Source organism: Polyodon spathula, chromosome 7 (genome assembly GCF_017654505.1).
Source record: "Polyodon spathula isolate WHYD16114869_AA chromosome 7, ASM1765450v1, whole genome shotgun sequence".
In the NCBI taxonomy this organism is placed as follows: domain Eukaryota; kingdom Metazoa; phylum Chordata; class Actinopteri; order Acipenseriformes; family Polyodontidae; genus Polyodon; species Polyodon spathula.
Genome location: NC_054540.1, coordinates 51,659,547 through 51,671,831, shown reverse-complemented (window position 1 = coordinate 51,671,831; position 12,285 = coordinate 51,659,547). Strand labels below are relative to the sequence as shown.

The 12,285-nt window shown below is 39.2% G+C and overlaps 1 protein-coding gene across 1 annotated transcript; it reads right to left on the bottom strand.

The window, feature by feature from the left end:
- Positions 1–2,918: 2,918 nt before the first annotated feature.
- Positions 2,919–8,694, bottom strand: LOC121318739 (thymosin beta-15A homolog). The gene is made up of 3 exons (XM_041255747.1): positions 8,597–8,694; positions 4,925–5,046; positions 2,919–3,284 (listed from the first exon to the last, which is right to left on the bottom strand). Exons 2-3 carry the CDS (start codon positions 5,025–5,027, stop codon positions 3,241–3,243), a joined length of 147 nt encoding a protein of 48 aa, XP_041111681.1. The 5' UTR covers positions 5,028–5,046; positions 8,597–8,694; the 3' UTR covers positions 2,919–3,240.
- Positions 8,695–12,285: the final 3,591 nt, after the last annotated feature.

Here is a 12,285-nt window from a genome sequence, read left to right as displayed (position 1 = left end):
CTGAGCACCATCCCCAAATTGAAGTAACTCAAATAAACAAGCCGAAGAGACACTAAGAGGCAGGCTGCCTGAGGCACTGGCTCTGGCCCCAGCCTGGCGTGTGAAGGCAGGGGGATCCTCACTCTCAAGGATCAGGTGGTATGACTGCTGAGGCAGGAGAGAGCATGTTTCAGACCAAGGATGAAAACTCATGGTCTGGGTAAAACCACGGAAAACAGGAACAGACAAGAGGTGTGATAACAGCCTGTGGCAAAGTGGTGAGTGGATACAGGTGAGTACAGTGCAAAGCGGATACAAATCAGACAGACAATTACTAATCCCCAGGTTTGACCTGCAAGCAAAAGTCTAGGTTTTACACACACACCACACTAAACACACAACACAAACACAGTTAACAGTGAGTGATACTAGATGCTAGTGGTGTAAATACAGTTCTCTGTAAAATGCAGGGGTGAAAGTGATGTTCGGGTTGATGCTGGCTTGTGCTACAGCTCCAGATTGTGATACTGGTAGTCTATTGAGGCAAACAACAGTTACAGCCGACATTAACAAACACAAGACAAACACTCAGTTTTTCAGCAATATTGTATTCCTTCAAGGTCAAATCCAACCATTTACAAAGGAACAGATTACTTTGCTACAACCCCTATTTGTACCCTCCCTCATGACCCCTTAGTTAAAGAGCACATCCACTTCTCCAATCCGCGGATGCCACGCCATTTCCTGTCCAGGTCATTGAGTTTGGGTACTGTAGCTCCGCCCCTTTCTAGCCAGCCAACTTCCACCTACCCACGGGAATAAATTGCCATGCCTTTTAGTCCTGGGTACTCTGTTCTGTCTAACATCTCTAATCCAAGGTTGGGCTGGCAAAGTTGAAAGGTCCCATTGTCAAAAGATTTGAATGGAATGAAAAAATGTGATCACTGCCAGCACTTGGGATGTTTCATGATAAAAATGGTAATAACTCAGGTTTGGAGCAACAGAACTCAAAACCATTCAAAGTAATAGCACACCATAAAAAAGAAAGAGAAACAAAATAAAATAGCAACAATTAAAATAGCATTTAACTTTGCTCTTTAATCAAAGAAAACATTGCATTGTGTTAAATGGTGCTGAGCAACACTGCTTAGACTGCGTGACTGATATTCAAAACTGTGCAAAAAACACTATATACAGCATCTTGATTACTATTTGACCAATACACCTGGCCTTAAATGTAAACAAAGGACCCTTCAAAAATATCAGCATTTTTGTTAACCATTGGTTGACAAGCAATGGAACGTTTTCGACAAAAGTGGGAGAGTCTGCAGGTCTGTACTTAACATTACGACTTAACAGCACACTGGAAAACAGGACTAACAGCTTTCATTTTTTAACTTTCCACTTGCATTACTGCTGCATTGAACTACCAAGATGAAAAAAATACTGTGCTGCTCCACTCTTTTATGACACTGTGGTCATATCTGAAAGCCAGGGACGGCCAGGAAAGTGCATATAAGATCTAAGATAAGTTTAAAACAAACCCCTTTAGGATCCTGTACCGCAAACACCAAGCCAATCACATAACTCAGCTTGCCTTTTCTAACACATTTACTGACATGCAAGAAGTACTGGTGTCTGCTGCACCAGAGTTGGAGTTGCTATCGATGCACCCACAGCTAGAACTATGACGAGCCACTTGCAAATCCTGTTCACCCTAAAGAGACCAAATAAAAAAGCTGTGTTGTTCTAGCAGCCTGCCTCTGTGCTGTATCTGTATGCAAATCCTGCCACTCACGTGAAATCAATCTGATCTCATGACCTTGTCCGATATCTCCTTTTGATTCTGTTACTTCACCAGTTTCAAGTTTGTTTTCAGTTTTTACGTGATGTTGAAAGCAAAGACACAAGGATCTGCAAGACTATGCTGCAGCGCTGTGCCACAGAAAGAGTCCCATGTATTTATTTAATAATGATTTATTAATATGGCCATGGTTTGGGACAGGGAAGTTAGAATATTGAAATATATTTGCTTATTGACATAAAGGGCACATCCGCAAACTTAAACAGGGATGTGAAAATACTTAAATTGGGACAGAATAGCTGTCTTTTTTTCAACCAATGATCTGTGATAGTTTAACTAGTTCTTCATTTGACATACAGTTCAGCAGTTTGGGAGAATGTAAGCTGTAGTTCCCCAAAACACCTAATCCACAATTACAATGTCATTTAATAATGAATTTGTTTTAAGGTGAGGGTGTTGACAGTCAACTTAATCACATTTACTCTCAATAACTTCAACTGGAAATGTCTCATAACATGCTTCTTTTCTAAACTCATGATGTTGTGTGTATGACAGATGCTTTGGCGTAGCTTTAGGTTCTGTAGGTGGCATTTGAGCCAGTGATTCCCTGGCACCCACGAGTATAAGTCATTAACAATAACACCACCAGATCTTGTCTATGAGACAAAACATGTTTATCTTTGAAAATGCCTCTCGCTCCAGAATGTTCAGGGGTGGGTGGTCAAGTGACCCGTCATTGGTTCTCCTGAGCATAGGGGCAGTCAGATGAGCAATTTCAGTTTCTGATCATTTGTTTTACATTCTCCATCCCACCCTTTTGCATTTTCAATTACAAAAAAAAGCAATCTTTCAGACACCCCATTGAAACACAATTACATTTACAGACTAAAGGATTTGCTATTCCTCTGTAAATATTCAATCAATGTTGTCATACAGGTCTTGTCTTGCTGCAGTCAAATACTCTAGTTTTACCAAAATCCAACTGTGGCTTTGGATACTCAGTAATTTAGCTGTCAATGTGTGGAAGCCAGTTCTAAAATACTGAAACTTCTAAAAAATGAACTCACTTATGCATTCACTTTCCACCAAAACCAGCCGACTGCTATCCAGAATAAAATGCAAGAATACAAAAATGTAATGTTTTAAAGTGGATTTTTATTTTACATTTCTTAAAAGGAAGACAAATTGTGGCACCAGATACAACACGTTCATCTTTGAAGACATCTATCCACTACAGACTACCTTGAAATCACATGTTAACACTTGGATGCGTCAGCGAACCCCCTTTCCCCTCCCCGCAGTGAATCAAAGCAGATTTTTACAAGCTGCACTAGCACATGGTCTGCAGTTGCTCCCTCAGCCCTGCCTGAGAAATGCTGTGAAGAAGAAAGTGTTGAAGTGATGGAGGACAGGTAAAGACACATGGAATGTGCAGCTGGTGCAGGACTGCTCCTCCTTCATGTTCTCCCTTCAGCATTTAATTTCTTCTCCTGCTCGATGGCTGGGGACAGAACACAGGGAGAAACATCAGACTGGGGCAAAAGTTTAATACATAGACCCCCCCCCCCTCACCCGGTGCAGTACTGGAATAGATTATCAGGGTGTATAAGTTCATGCTGTCAAGGTGTGACCTCTTTGTCAAGGTGCCTCAAGTGCTGTATATAAGAATCTGTGTTAGAATGACCAGACCCGGATTCAAAATGCAGAATTACCAAACTTGGCAATGAGCCCGTGTCAAGGTTTGCATCACTGCTAAATGAGGGGGAATATTCAGGAGAAGCAGGGATCTGGGAGATGTGAGGACTGTTTAGACCGGGACATCCAGAATGAAACAATGCGGGGGTTCAGTCGATAAATTCTTTGGGAGTGCGATCACTGGGCTAAGGCTACAGTAAACACATCCATAACTGGAAATAAAGAACTTTCTTTTGCTGCTTTTCTCTCTTTTTGGCATTATCCAAATTACTGGCAGAGACAGCAGCTGGTCAGGCCAACTGAACAAAGTTTATCGGAATATAACCCTGCCAAGGATATACAGTACATTTATTGCAATTTATTACAAAAGGTTCTATTAGTTATAATGAATTAAGTGACAAAGGTCAGGTAGGTCACACCAACTTCGACAGCATTGGAATACAAAGTCTTCAACCAGAAACAAGTGGCTTCCAAGACACCAGTCACAATAGCCCAGGTAGTCACAACCTCCAGTTCAAGGTATTTCTTTCAAAAGAAAAGGCAAGTCGGCAGAAATCCTTTGTGATCAAATGACCATGCTGAGCACGACCACACCTGGATGTGCAGGTCTTGCTATAAATGCAAGTGTGACTGCAGTGCCTGTAATGGACCGATTACTATCACATAAAACCTGTGAATTTGAATTAGGCATTGCTATCTGTATAGCAGTTATTGAAGGGCATCACATAAAAATACCTGCAATTATTTAATTCCAGGTCAACTAGTTTTAATTGGACTAGAAATAAGCCTGTGGATCCACAAAAACATGGCCCTTTTGCAAAGGTTGCAATCAATATTGATCCACTGTTAGATTAAACTGTGTGCCACTTGAAGCGGGTGGCATTTTAAAAAGAACACCTCCCCTTACAGGGGATAGGATATCCTCTATAAATGAAGTAATCGGTCTAAATCTCCACCAACCTTGACAGCAATACATCTGAAAGGATTTTTAGATCAAGGATTGTAAGAAAATAGCTACATAAAAAAAAAAAAAAAAAAGATGCATTTAAATACTTCAGCACAGGCCATTAAGCATGTAGTTCAAATTGATCCATCAAAACAGCAAACTCTCTCATGACTGTTTACATTCTGGTTCATCCCCAAAGAGTTTTATTTATTTAAATAAAATTAAAAAAAAAAAAAAAAGTGTGTGTGGGGGGGGGGGGGGGGGTTACCCATTTAAGGAGGTGTGAGGAATTCAGCATTCCAGACAGAAGCAAAGCTTCAGGTGTCCCAAATGCTACTTGGGGAAACAAATGACACATGTTATAGGCATCAGATCCTATAACTATTTTGAAACATTGTGTGCGCTAAAGATACCTGTAACCAGGCTCCAGTGGGGTGCCCTGACCTACAACACAGGCCTTATCTTAGAGTCCCAACACCCCTAGACTCTGCAACACTTACTTTCTTGGCTTGGAAGCGTGTTCTTCTCTGCAGTATTAATCTTCTTCAGGCTCTTCTTGTTGAACTTCTCCACATCCTCTTTTATGACTGGCTTATCAGACATTTTGGAAGAGAGGTTTTGTCTTAAAAAAAAAAAAAAAAAAAAAACACCACCTTTAGCTACTCGTAGCACCTATCCATGACAAATTTACATTGACAGACAGTACACAACCTGGCACCTTCAAAGTAGTACCACTCTACCATCTAAACAGCAGGCTTTACCGGTAGTTGCACCACCACTTACCAGCACCACATCCCATCCCTATCTGCTTGGGTGTCAAAGTTTGTTCAATGCTTTAAATGTCAAGCCTAGTCTAAAGAGTCTCTGGCATACGAGGCAAAATAAATTACAAGCAGATGGGTGCTTGCATGATTAAATCAATGTTCACAAATTTTGGTTTTGATCAGACCCGACATGGTATTACTTGATAAATATGCCGATATGGCCATGAATGATAACCTGGAAGCATTTTGTCATACATTTAATATGACACCTACTAAAGGGAACCTCAGTGTGCAGATATGGATTGTGTGGCCTGTGCAGTCCCAATCTTCTACAAAGCAGAAGTCTTTGATTTGCAATACTGTGTCTTACATTGAAATTATCTGCTTGAATAAATAGAAAAGAGCCATAGCACACACCTCTCACAGCCGTGAAATGACCTGCAAATGGGGAAGTGAACGCCACAAAGTGAAAGTGCCCCTGCTTTTTTTGGTTGGTAACAAGCAGTACTAGATTAGCATATGCTTGAATAAAAAATAAAAAAAAGACCAATCATTAACTATTACTGAACAAGCATTTACTTGTCATCTACCAAACAGCCCAAATATTGTGCAATATAGACTGCACCCTTAAAAGCCAATAAACCGCTTTTTTTTATCTTTCACAAAATCTCTTGCCACGCTCTGTGGCTCCCAATAAAGACAACAATACTCTGAACTGGATATCATTCCAGTCACAACACACACCTTCCTGTAACTTGCACAATGCCACTCTCCAATGTATAGGGCTGCAAAACAGGTTGGGTGCAATCTTTAGTCAGTTAAAAGAGGGAGAGCCAGAGCCAAGATGAAGCTTTCCAGCTGCTGGGCACATTCAAGTAAATGCAGTAGCACCCACAATTCCTTTATTTTTTATTTTTTACCTAGGCATTGCCTAAAATGTTTGTTTCTGCAGGAATAGAATTTGTAAAATAAACACTAGGCTGTGATTTGGGAGCGTTGCTCTGTTACACCTTGGAGGCTGTATGGTCCAATGGTTAAAGAAAAGGGCTTGTACCCAGGAGGTCCCCAGTGAAACTTCTGGCGCACTCACGACATGACCCTCAGTAATTCACAACCTTTTTGCAACACTTCGGATGCAACGTTGTTGTGACTTCAGCTGATACATCGTTCACACACCCTAGTCTCTGTAGGTCGCCTTGGATAAAGTCGCCTGTTAAATAATACGAACGCTACTAAGGCTCGTACCCTTACTACAAACGCAACTGACACGGTATGCAGGGCACTTCTGAATAGGTCGATACGTTGCACATACCAAAAATACAATACAAAAACACACCACTTTAGCTACTCGTAGCACCTATCCATGACAAATTTACATTGACAGACAGTACACAACCTGGCACCTTCAAAGTAGTACCACTCTACCATCTAAACAGCAGGCTTTACCGGTAGTTGCACCACCACTTACCAGCACCACATCCCATCCCTATCTGCTTGGGTGTCAAAGTTTGTTCAATGCTTTAAATGTCAAGCCTAGTCTAAAGAGTCTCTGGCATACGAGGCAAAATAAATTACAAGCAGATGGGTGCTTGCATGATTAAATCAATGTTCACAAATTTTGGTTTTGATCAGACCCGACATGGTATTACTTGATAAATATGCCGATATGGCCATGAATGATAACCTGGAAGCATTTTGTCATACATTTAATATGACACCTACTAAAGGGAACCTCAGTGTGCAGATATGGATTGTGTGGCCTGTGCAGTCCCAATCTTCTACAAAGCAGAAGTCTTTGATTTGCAATACTGTGTCTTACATTGAAATTATCTGCTTGAATAAATAGAAAAGAGCCATAGCACACACCTCTCACAGCCGTGAAATGACCTGCAAATGGGGAAGTGAACGCCACAAAGTGAAAGTGCCCCTGCTTTTTTTGGTTGGTAACAAGCAGTACTAGATTAGCATATGCTTGAATAAAAAATAAAAAAAAGACCAATCATTAACTATTACTGAACAAGCATTTACTTGTCATCTACCAAACAGCCCAAATATTGTGCAATATAGACTGCACCCTTAAAAGCCAATAAACCGCTTTTTTTATCTTTCACAAAATCTCTTGCCACGCTCTGTGGCTCCCAATAAAGACAACAATACTCTGAACTGGATATCATTCCAGTCACAACACACACCTTCCTGTAACTTGCACAATGCCACTCTCCAATGTATAGGGCTGCAAAACAGGTTGGGTGCAATCTTTAGTCAGTTAAAAGAGGGAGAGCCAGAGCCAAGATGAAGCTTTCCAGCTGCTGGGCACATTCAAGTAAATGCAGTAGCACCCACAATTCCTTTATTTTTTATTTTTTACCTAGGCATTGCCTAAAATGTTTGTTTCTGCAGGAATAGAATTTGTAAAATAAACACTAGGCTGTGATTTGGGAGCGTTGCTCTGTTACACCTTGGAGGCTGTATGGTCCAATGGTTAAAGAAAAGGGCTTGTACCCAGGAGGTCCCCAGTGAAACTTCTGGCGCACTCACGACATGACCCTCAGTAATTCACAACCTTTTTGCAACACTTCGGATGCAACGTTGTTGTGACTTCAGCTGATACATCGTTCACACACCCTAGTCTCTGTAGGTCGCCTTGGATAAAGTCGCCTGTTAAATAATACGAACGCTACTAAGGCTCGTACCCTTACTACAAACGCAACTGACACGGTATGCAGGGCACTTCTGAATAGGTCGATACGTTGCACATACCAAAAATACAATACAAAAACATAACTTTCCAGACAGCTACTTATCTGTGCTGTCTATACGGCTTGATTCAGAAAGAGCTGCAGATAAACGTGGACCAGGGTCAGACTGTCTTTTCTTCTTACCTACACAGCAAGAAGGGGTGCGCAGTGCCGTACCATGTGTTCCACCAGCGCACAGTACTGAATTGCAGAATGAATTCAATCACGATTTAACAATATATGCTAAATAATTATACCGTGCCTTAAACGATGTTACTGAAAATCTAGCCTTAAGACGGGCGTGTGCACAGCTTTTCCACCGCACCCCCCCGAAAAAAAAAAAAAAATCACGTTGTTATAGCATTTTTTGCACATAAAACAATAATCAATGCACATTACTTTATTTTTTGGAGTGTAGTTTGCATCAACATATTGTCCCACACACCTAGGAGTCAAAGAATATCCGCATATATTTAAAGTCTAGAGGACACCAAATTGTTCGTTTTTTTTTTATTTATTTTTAAATGCCGCATTGTATTAAACGTTACGTGTTTTTCATTCGGGAAATACACAAAACCTGTCCTTCGATTCGCATTGCTCACGAAATCCATACACAACAGTGTATTAATTTTACTATGTTTTCAGTAAAATATTTTAGAACCATTATTACCTGTGATGACCGCTGCAAACTAACCTTCGTCAAAAATCTCCTTAAGGTGCTGGTTCAAACGCCCCCGAGATGGAGGTTTAAATACAGCAGCACCACCCTACTCCACCTTAAAATAGAACCCACCCGTTTAATCTCATTGGCAGAGACTCCGCAGAAGCTACAGATGATTGGTCAGTTCAGCAGTCGTTAAACAAATCCTTTTCGAATAATAATTAATTATGGAGGGCTCCAATAGATAGCTCTTAATTTATTAACGACAATAAATATTTTAACACTAAACACTCATAACAATAAATTAATAAATGCGATATATGAATAGTTTAATAATGCATTATTTATTGTTTTATTTCGTTTTTGCATATTTTAAATCTGGATAATACTGACCTTCTGTGGTCATTTAGGCACATTACACTCTCCCTTTTCAATGTGTTTAATTTTGTGTCCCGCTACACGCATTTTCTAATACTTCAAATACACGCTGCATCTTTGTGTTCTTATTTTCATTAAAGCATAGTGAACACATGAGACAGTATAAAAGGTTTCCAGCCATATTGGACAGAGAGTCAGGTAGGTCTAGTCACATATTTACCAGAGGTGATGTTACACCGTCCAAATCCAGTCAATACAACAACTCAGGGATAGAACAGCAGCACTAAGACTATATCAGACGGGCTGCTTTTCAGCGGCTCCCCTGGTCCCCTTCCTTTTCTTGAACCCTTTCTCGTGTGAGTTGTTGGTTACCTATTTATTTTGCTCCTGTGCTGCCGGGTGTGTTTGTATGTCTCTGCAGCACTTTGCATTCATGCATAGTACCTTTATATGTGCTGTCAACACAAGAGAGTACAGGTCTGCACTTCTCCATCTGAAGATGTAATAATAAGCGAGGCATAAAACCTACCTCTCATTAGCACAACACAAATCTCCAAACTGTTGCAGCTATTCACAGTTAATGACAGTGATATATATATATATATATATATATATATATATATATATATATATATATATATATATATATATATATATATATATATATAGACACAGCAGAGAGAGGGTTAATATCCTCCCCACCAAAAAAATGTGCGAATGCACATCACTGTTAAATGTTTTATTGTTAATTATCCCCTGCACCTGGCTATCATTGTAAATTAGAGCCAGTTGCCGGGTATTTAAAGAAAGCAGCCAGTGTGTTTAGGGTTGTTGCTGTGTGGAGGGCCTAGTTGATGGTGCTGTCAACTGTTAGAAAAATTGTACTGTATAAAAGGTAAACAGAATAGCTGTCCTGTTTTAGTTAGGTTCCAGTTGTGTTTAAAACAGAGCTAGGTGTTTTGTTTGTGTCTGTGTTTATTAAAAATAGCACACAAGCACTGCTGAAACTTTCATTTTGTGCCCTGGGTCTTATTTTAAATGGGCAACAAACCTGTGTGAGATCTTTTTACTATATATAGTTGTTTTTTTTTCACTCTTTCCCACAATATTGTTCATGCTACTGGCATGTTTTAAGTTCCTGAATCGTTTACTGCAAGAGAGAGCCTTTGTCAAAGGCTGTGGGGGAGTTGTTCTGCTTTTGTGTATGAACTCCCATACTTGCTTTTTAATACAATGGTGTAGTCACAATGGTATGATCCACTACATGTAGCAGTACCATGGCACTATGTTAATAGAAGTGCACACTATTTGCTACAGATCCCTGCTGTTGGCATTGCTGATAAGCCTATGCAAAACCACAGATTTATTCAGAGTAAACAACATTTATTAAAAGGGAACATTTCCCCAAATGGTATTTCACTGCTTCCTTGCAGTTCACAGCTTGTCCTTACACCTACGCTTCCCTGACCAGCTGTCAATTCCCAGATAAGCTGTACCACAAGGCCTGGGGACAAGTTCTGCTAGTCAGATACTGATCATTCAACAGGGCAAGCCTGGGCTGTAATGGAGGTCACAGATTTGTAGTTTGATCCGCACAGGAGACCAGCGCAATCAGGATACCACTGCAATTTGATCGCCGTAATAGCTTCTAATTCTGGGTCTAGGAAAATCAAAACTGGTTTCATTTGGGTTTTCATTTACCAGCTATGTGGTTCATCTTTACATATTAAACCTGCTGAATCCACCAAAACAACTGTTATATAAAATATTACAGTATGTTATACAATGATTTACATAGTCATACAGTCCAATGATATATTGTACTCAGAAAAAAAAAAAAAAAAATATATATATATATATATATAGAGAGAGAGAGAGAGAGAGAGAGAGAGAGAGAGAGAGAGAGAGAGAAAACTTTCCATCTGTAGGACTTACTTTTGTGTAAATATGATGTCCCTTGCATGAATGGGTCATGTGTGCTGAATATAACATCCCTCTAATGTATTGTGTAATATATAAAAGCTGCATTTCCCAGTTTTAAGTCACAGTGGCCAGCATGAAAAGTAGATCTGACAGAGGCTGGCAGGTGCTTTCTTATCAAAGACTGCAAAATATGTTTCACATTACTGGTAAATAGTCTAAAACTTGGAGACTTGGAGTTGATAATTACAGAGGAATGTATCCTTCCAGAACAAATAAACACAGTCTCTACACTTGTGCTGTGTTCACTACTGTGTCATGACAGTGTTTAATAGCTGTTATTTAAAGTGAAAAAGTGTGACACAGCACCATCTATTGCACCAAAGAAATACTACATTTTATACTTAAAGGGTAAATCCACATTGATTTTTAATACTATACAATATATTAGTTTTCATTAATTTCAATACATTTAAAAACAGTATTATTTAATGTAAAAGTTAACAGATATATTCAGAGCAGTAATTTCTACCTGATTTGGATGTCTTATTATCTTGATTCAAGCTTTGCAAGCTACGCGTAAGATAATAAACTTATTTAAATTAAACCTGCCTTTTACTGAATTAAATCTATACAATAACAATACAAATAAATAAATACATAAATAAATATCAATATTCCTCTTAAAATACTATCCAATGCACTTTTGAAAAGAAAATTAAAGACTACCTGTTTGAAAAACTTATTCACGAAGTTTAAACTTGTGAGTAATCAAAAAATAATAATTCCGATTTTATGAATTAAACAAAGTGTAATATTCAACAGTTAGCTTTTTTATGCTTTTATCGTCTGTGGCACAGATTGGCCTCAATAAATAGACCAAGGAAGCAGTTTGGCAGTGCTGGAGAGTTTAACATGAAACTATGCTAACACTCCTGATCACAATACAAAGAGATTCATGGTGCACACTATAGGCAGCATTCCATCCCATCATATGAAACAACATGTGCGTACAGGCTATATTATGGCAAATATGCAAAGAACTTTGAACAAGAGTAGATGCTATGTAAAAACTTATTTATAAGGTCTTTTCTTGTTTCTGAAATGTTGACCCAGCATTCCTCATTGCACAGCACCAGAGTCTGCTGGATTCAATAAGCCAAGACACAGACAATCTTTAGACCCTGTTAAGAGAGTAGCAAGGAGCCAGCTACATCCTTTAAAGTGGCTCAAACCCAGCTTATTGAAAAAAACAAACTAATAATGATTACAGTTATAAAAACAAACTATTAATGATATTAAAATATCTGTCAATATAAAATCCCACATTGTGCAAGTATCACAATCTATAGAGGCATAGCTTTTGAACAGAGAATCACATAAATAAAAGAGTCAGAAGG

Coding starts and splice junctions, on each gene's coding strand:
- LOC121318739 (XM_041255747.1), bottom strand. CDS start 5,027: ATGTCTGATAAGCCAGTCATAAAAGAGGATGTGGAGAAGTTCAACAAG. Junction 3,285..4,924: donor CACGCTTCCAAGCCAAGAAA/GTAAGTGTTGCA, acceptor TTCTGTCCCCAG/CCATCGAGCAGGAGAAGAAA.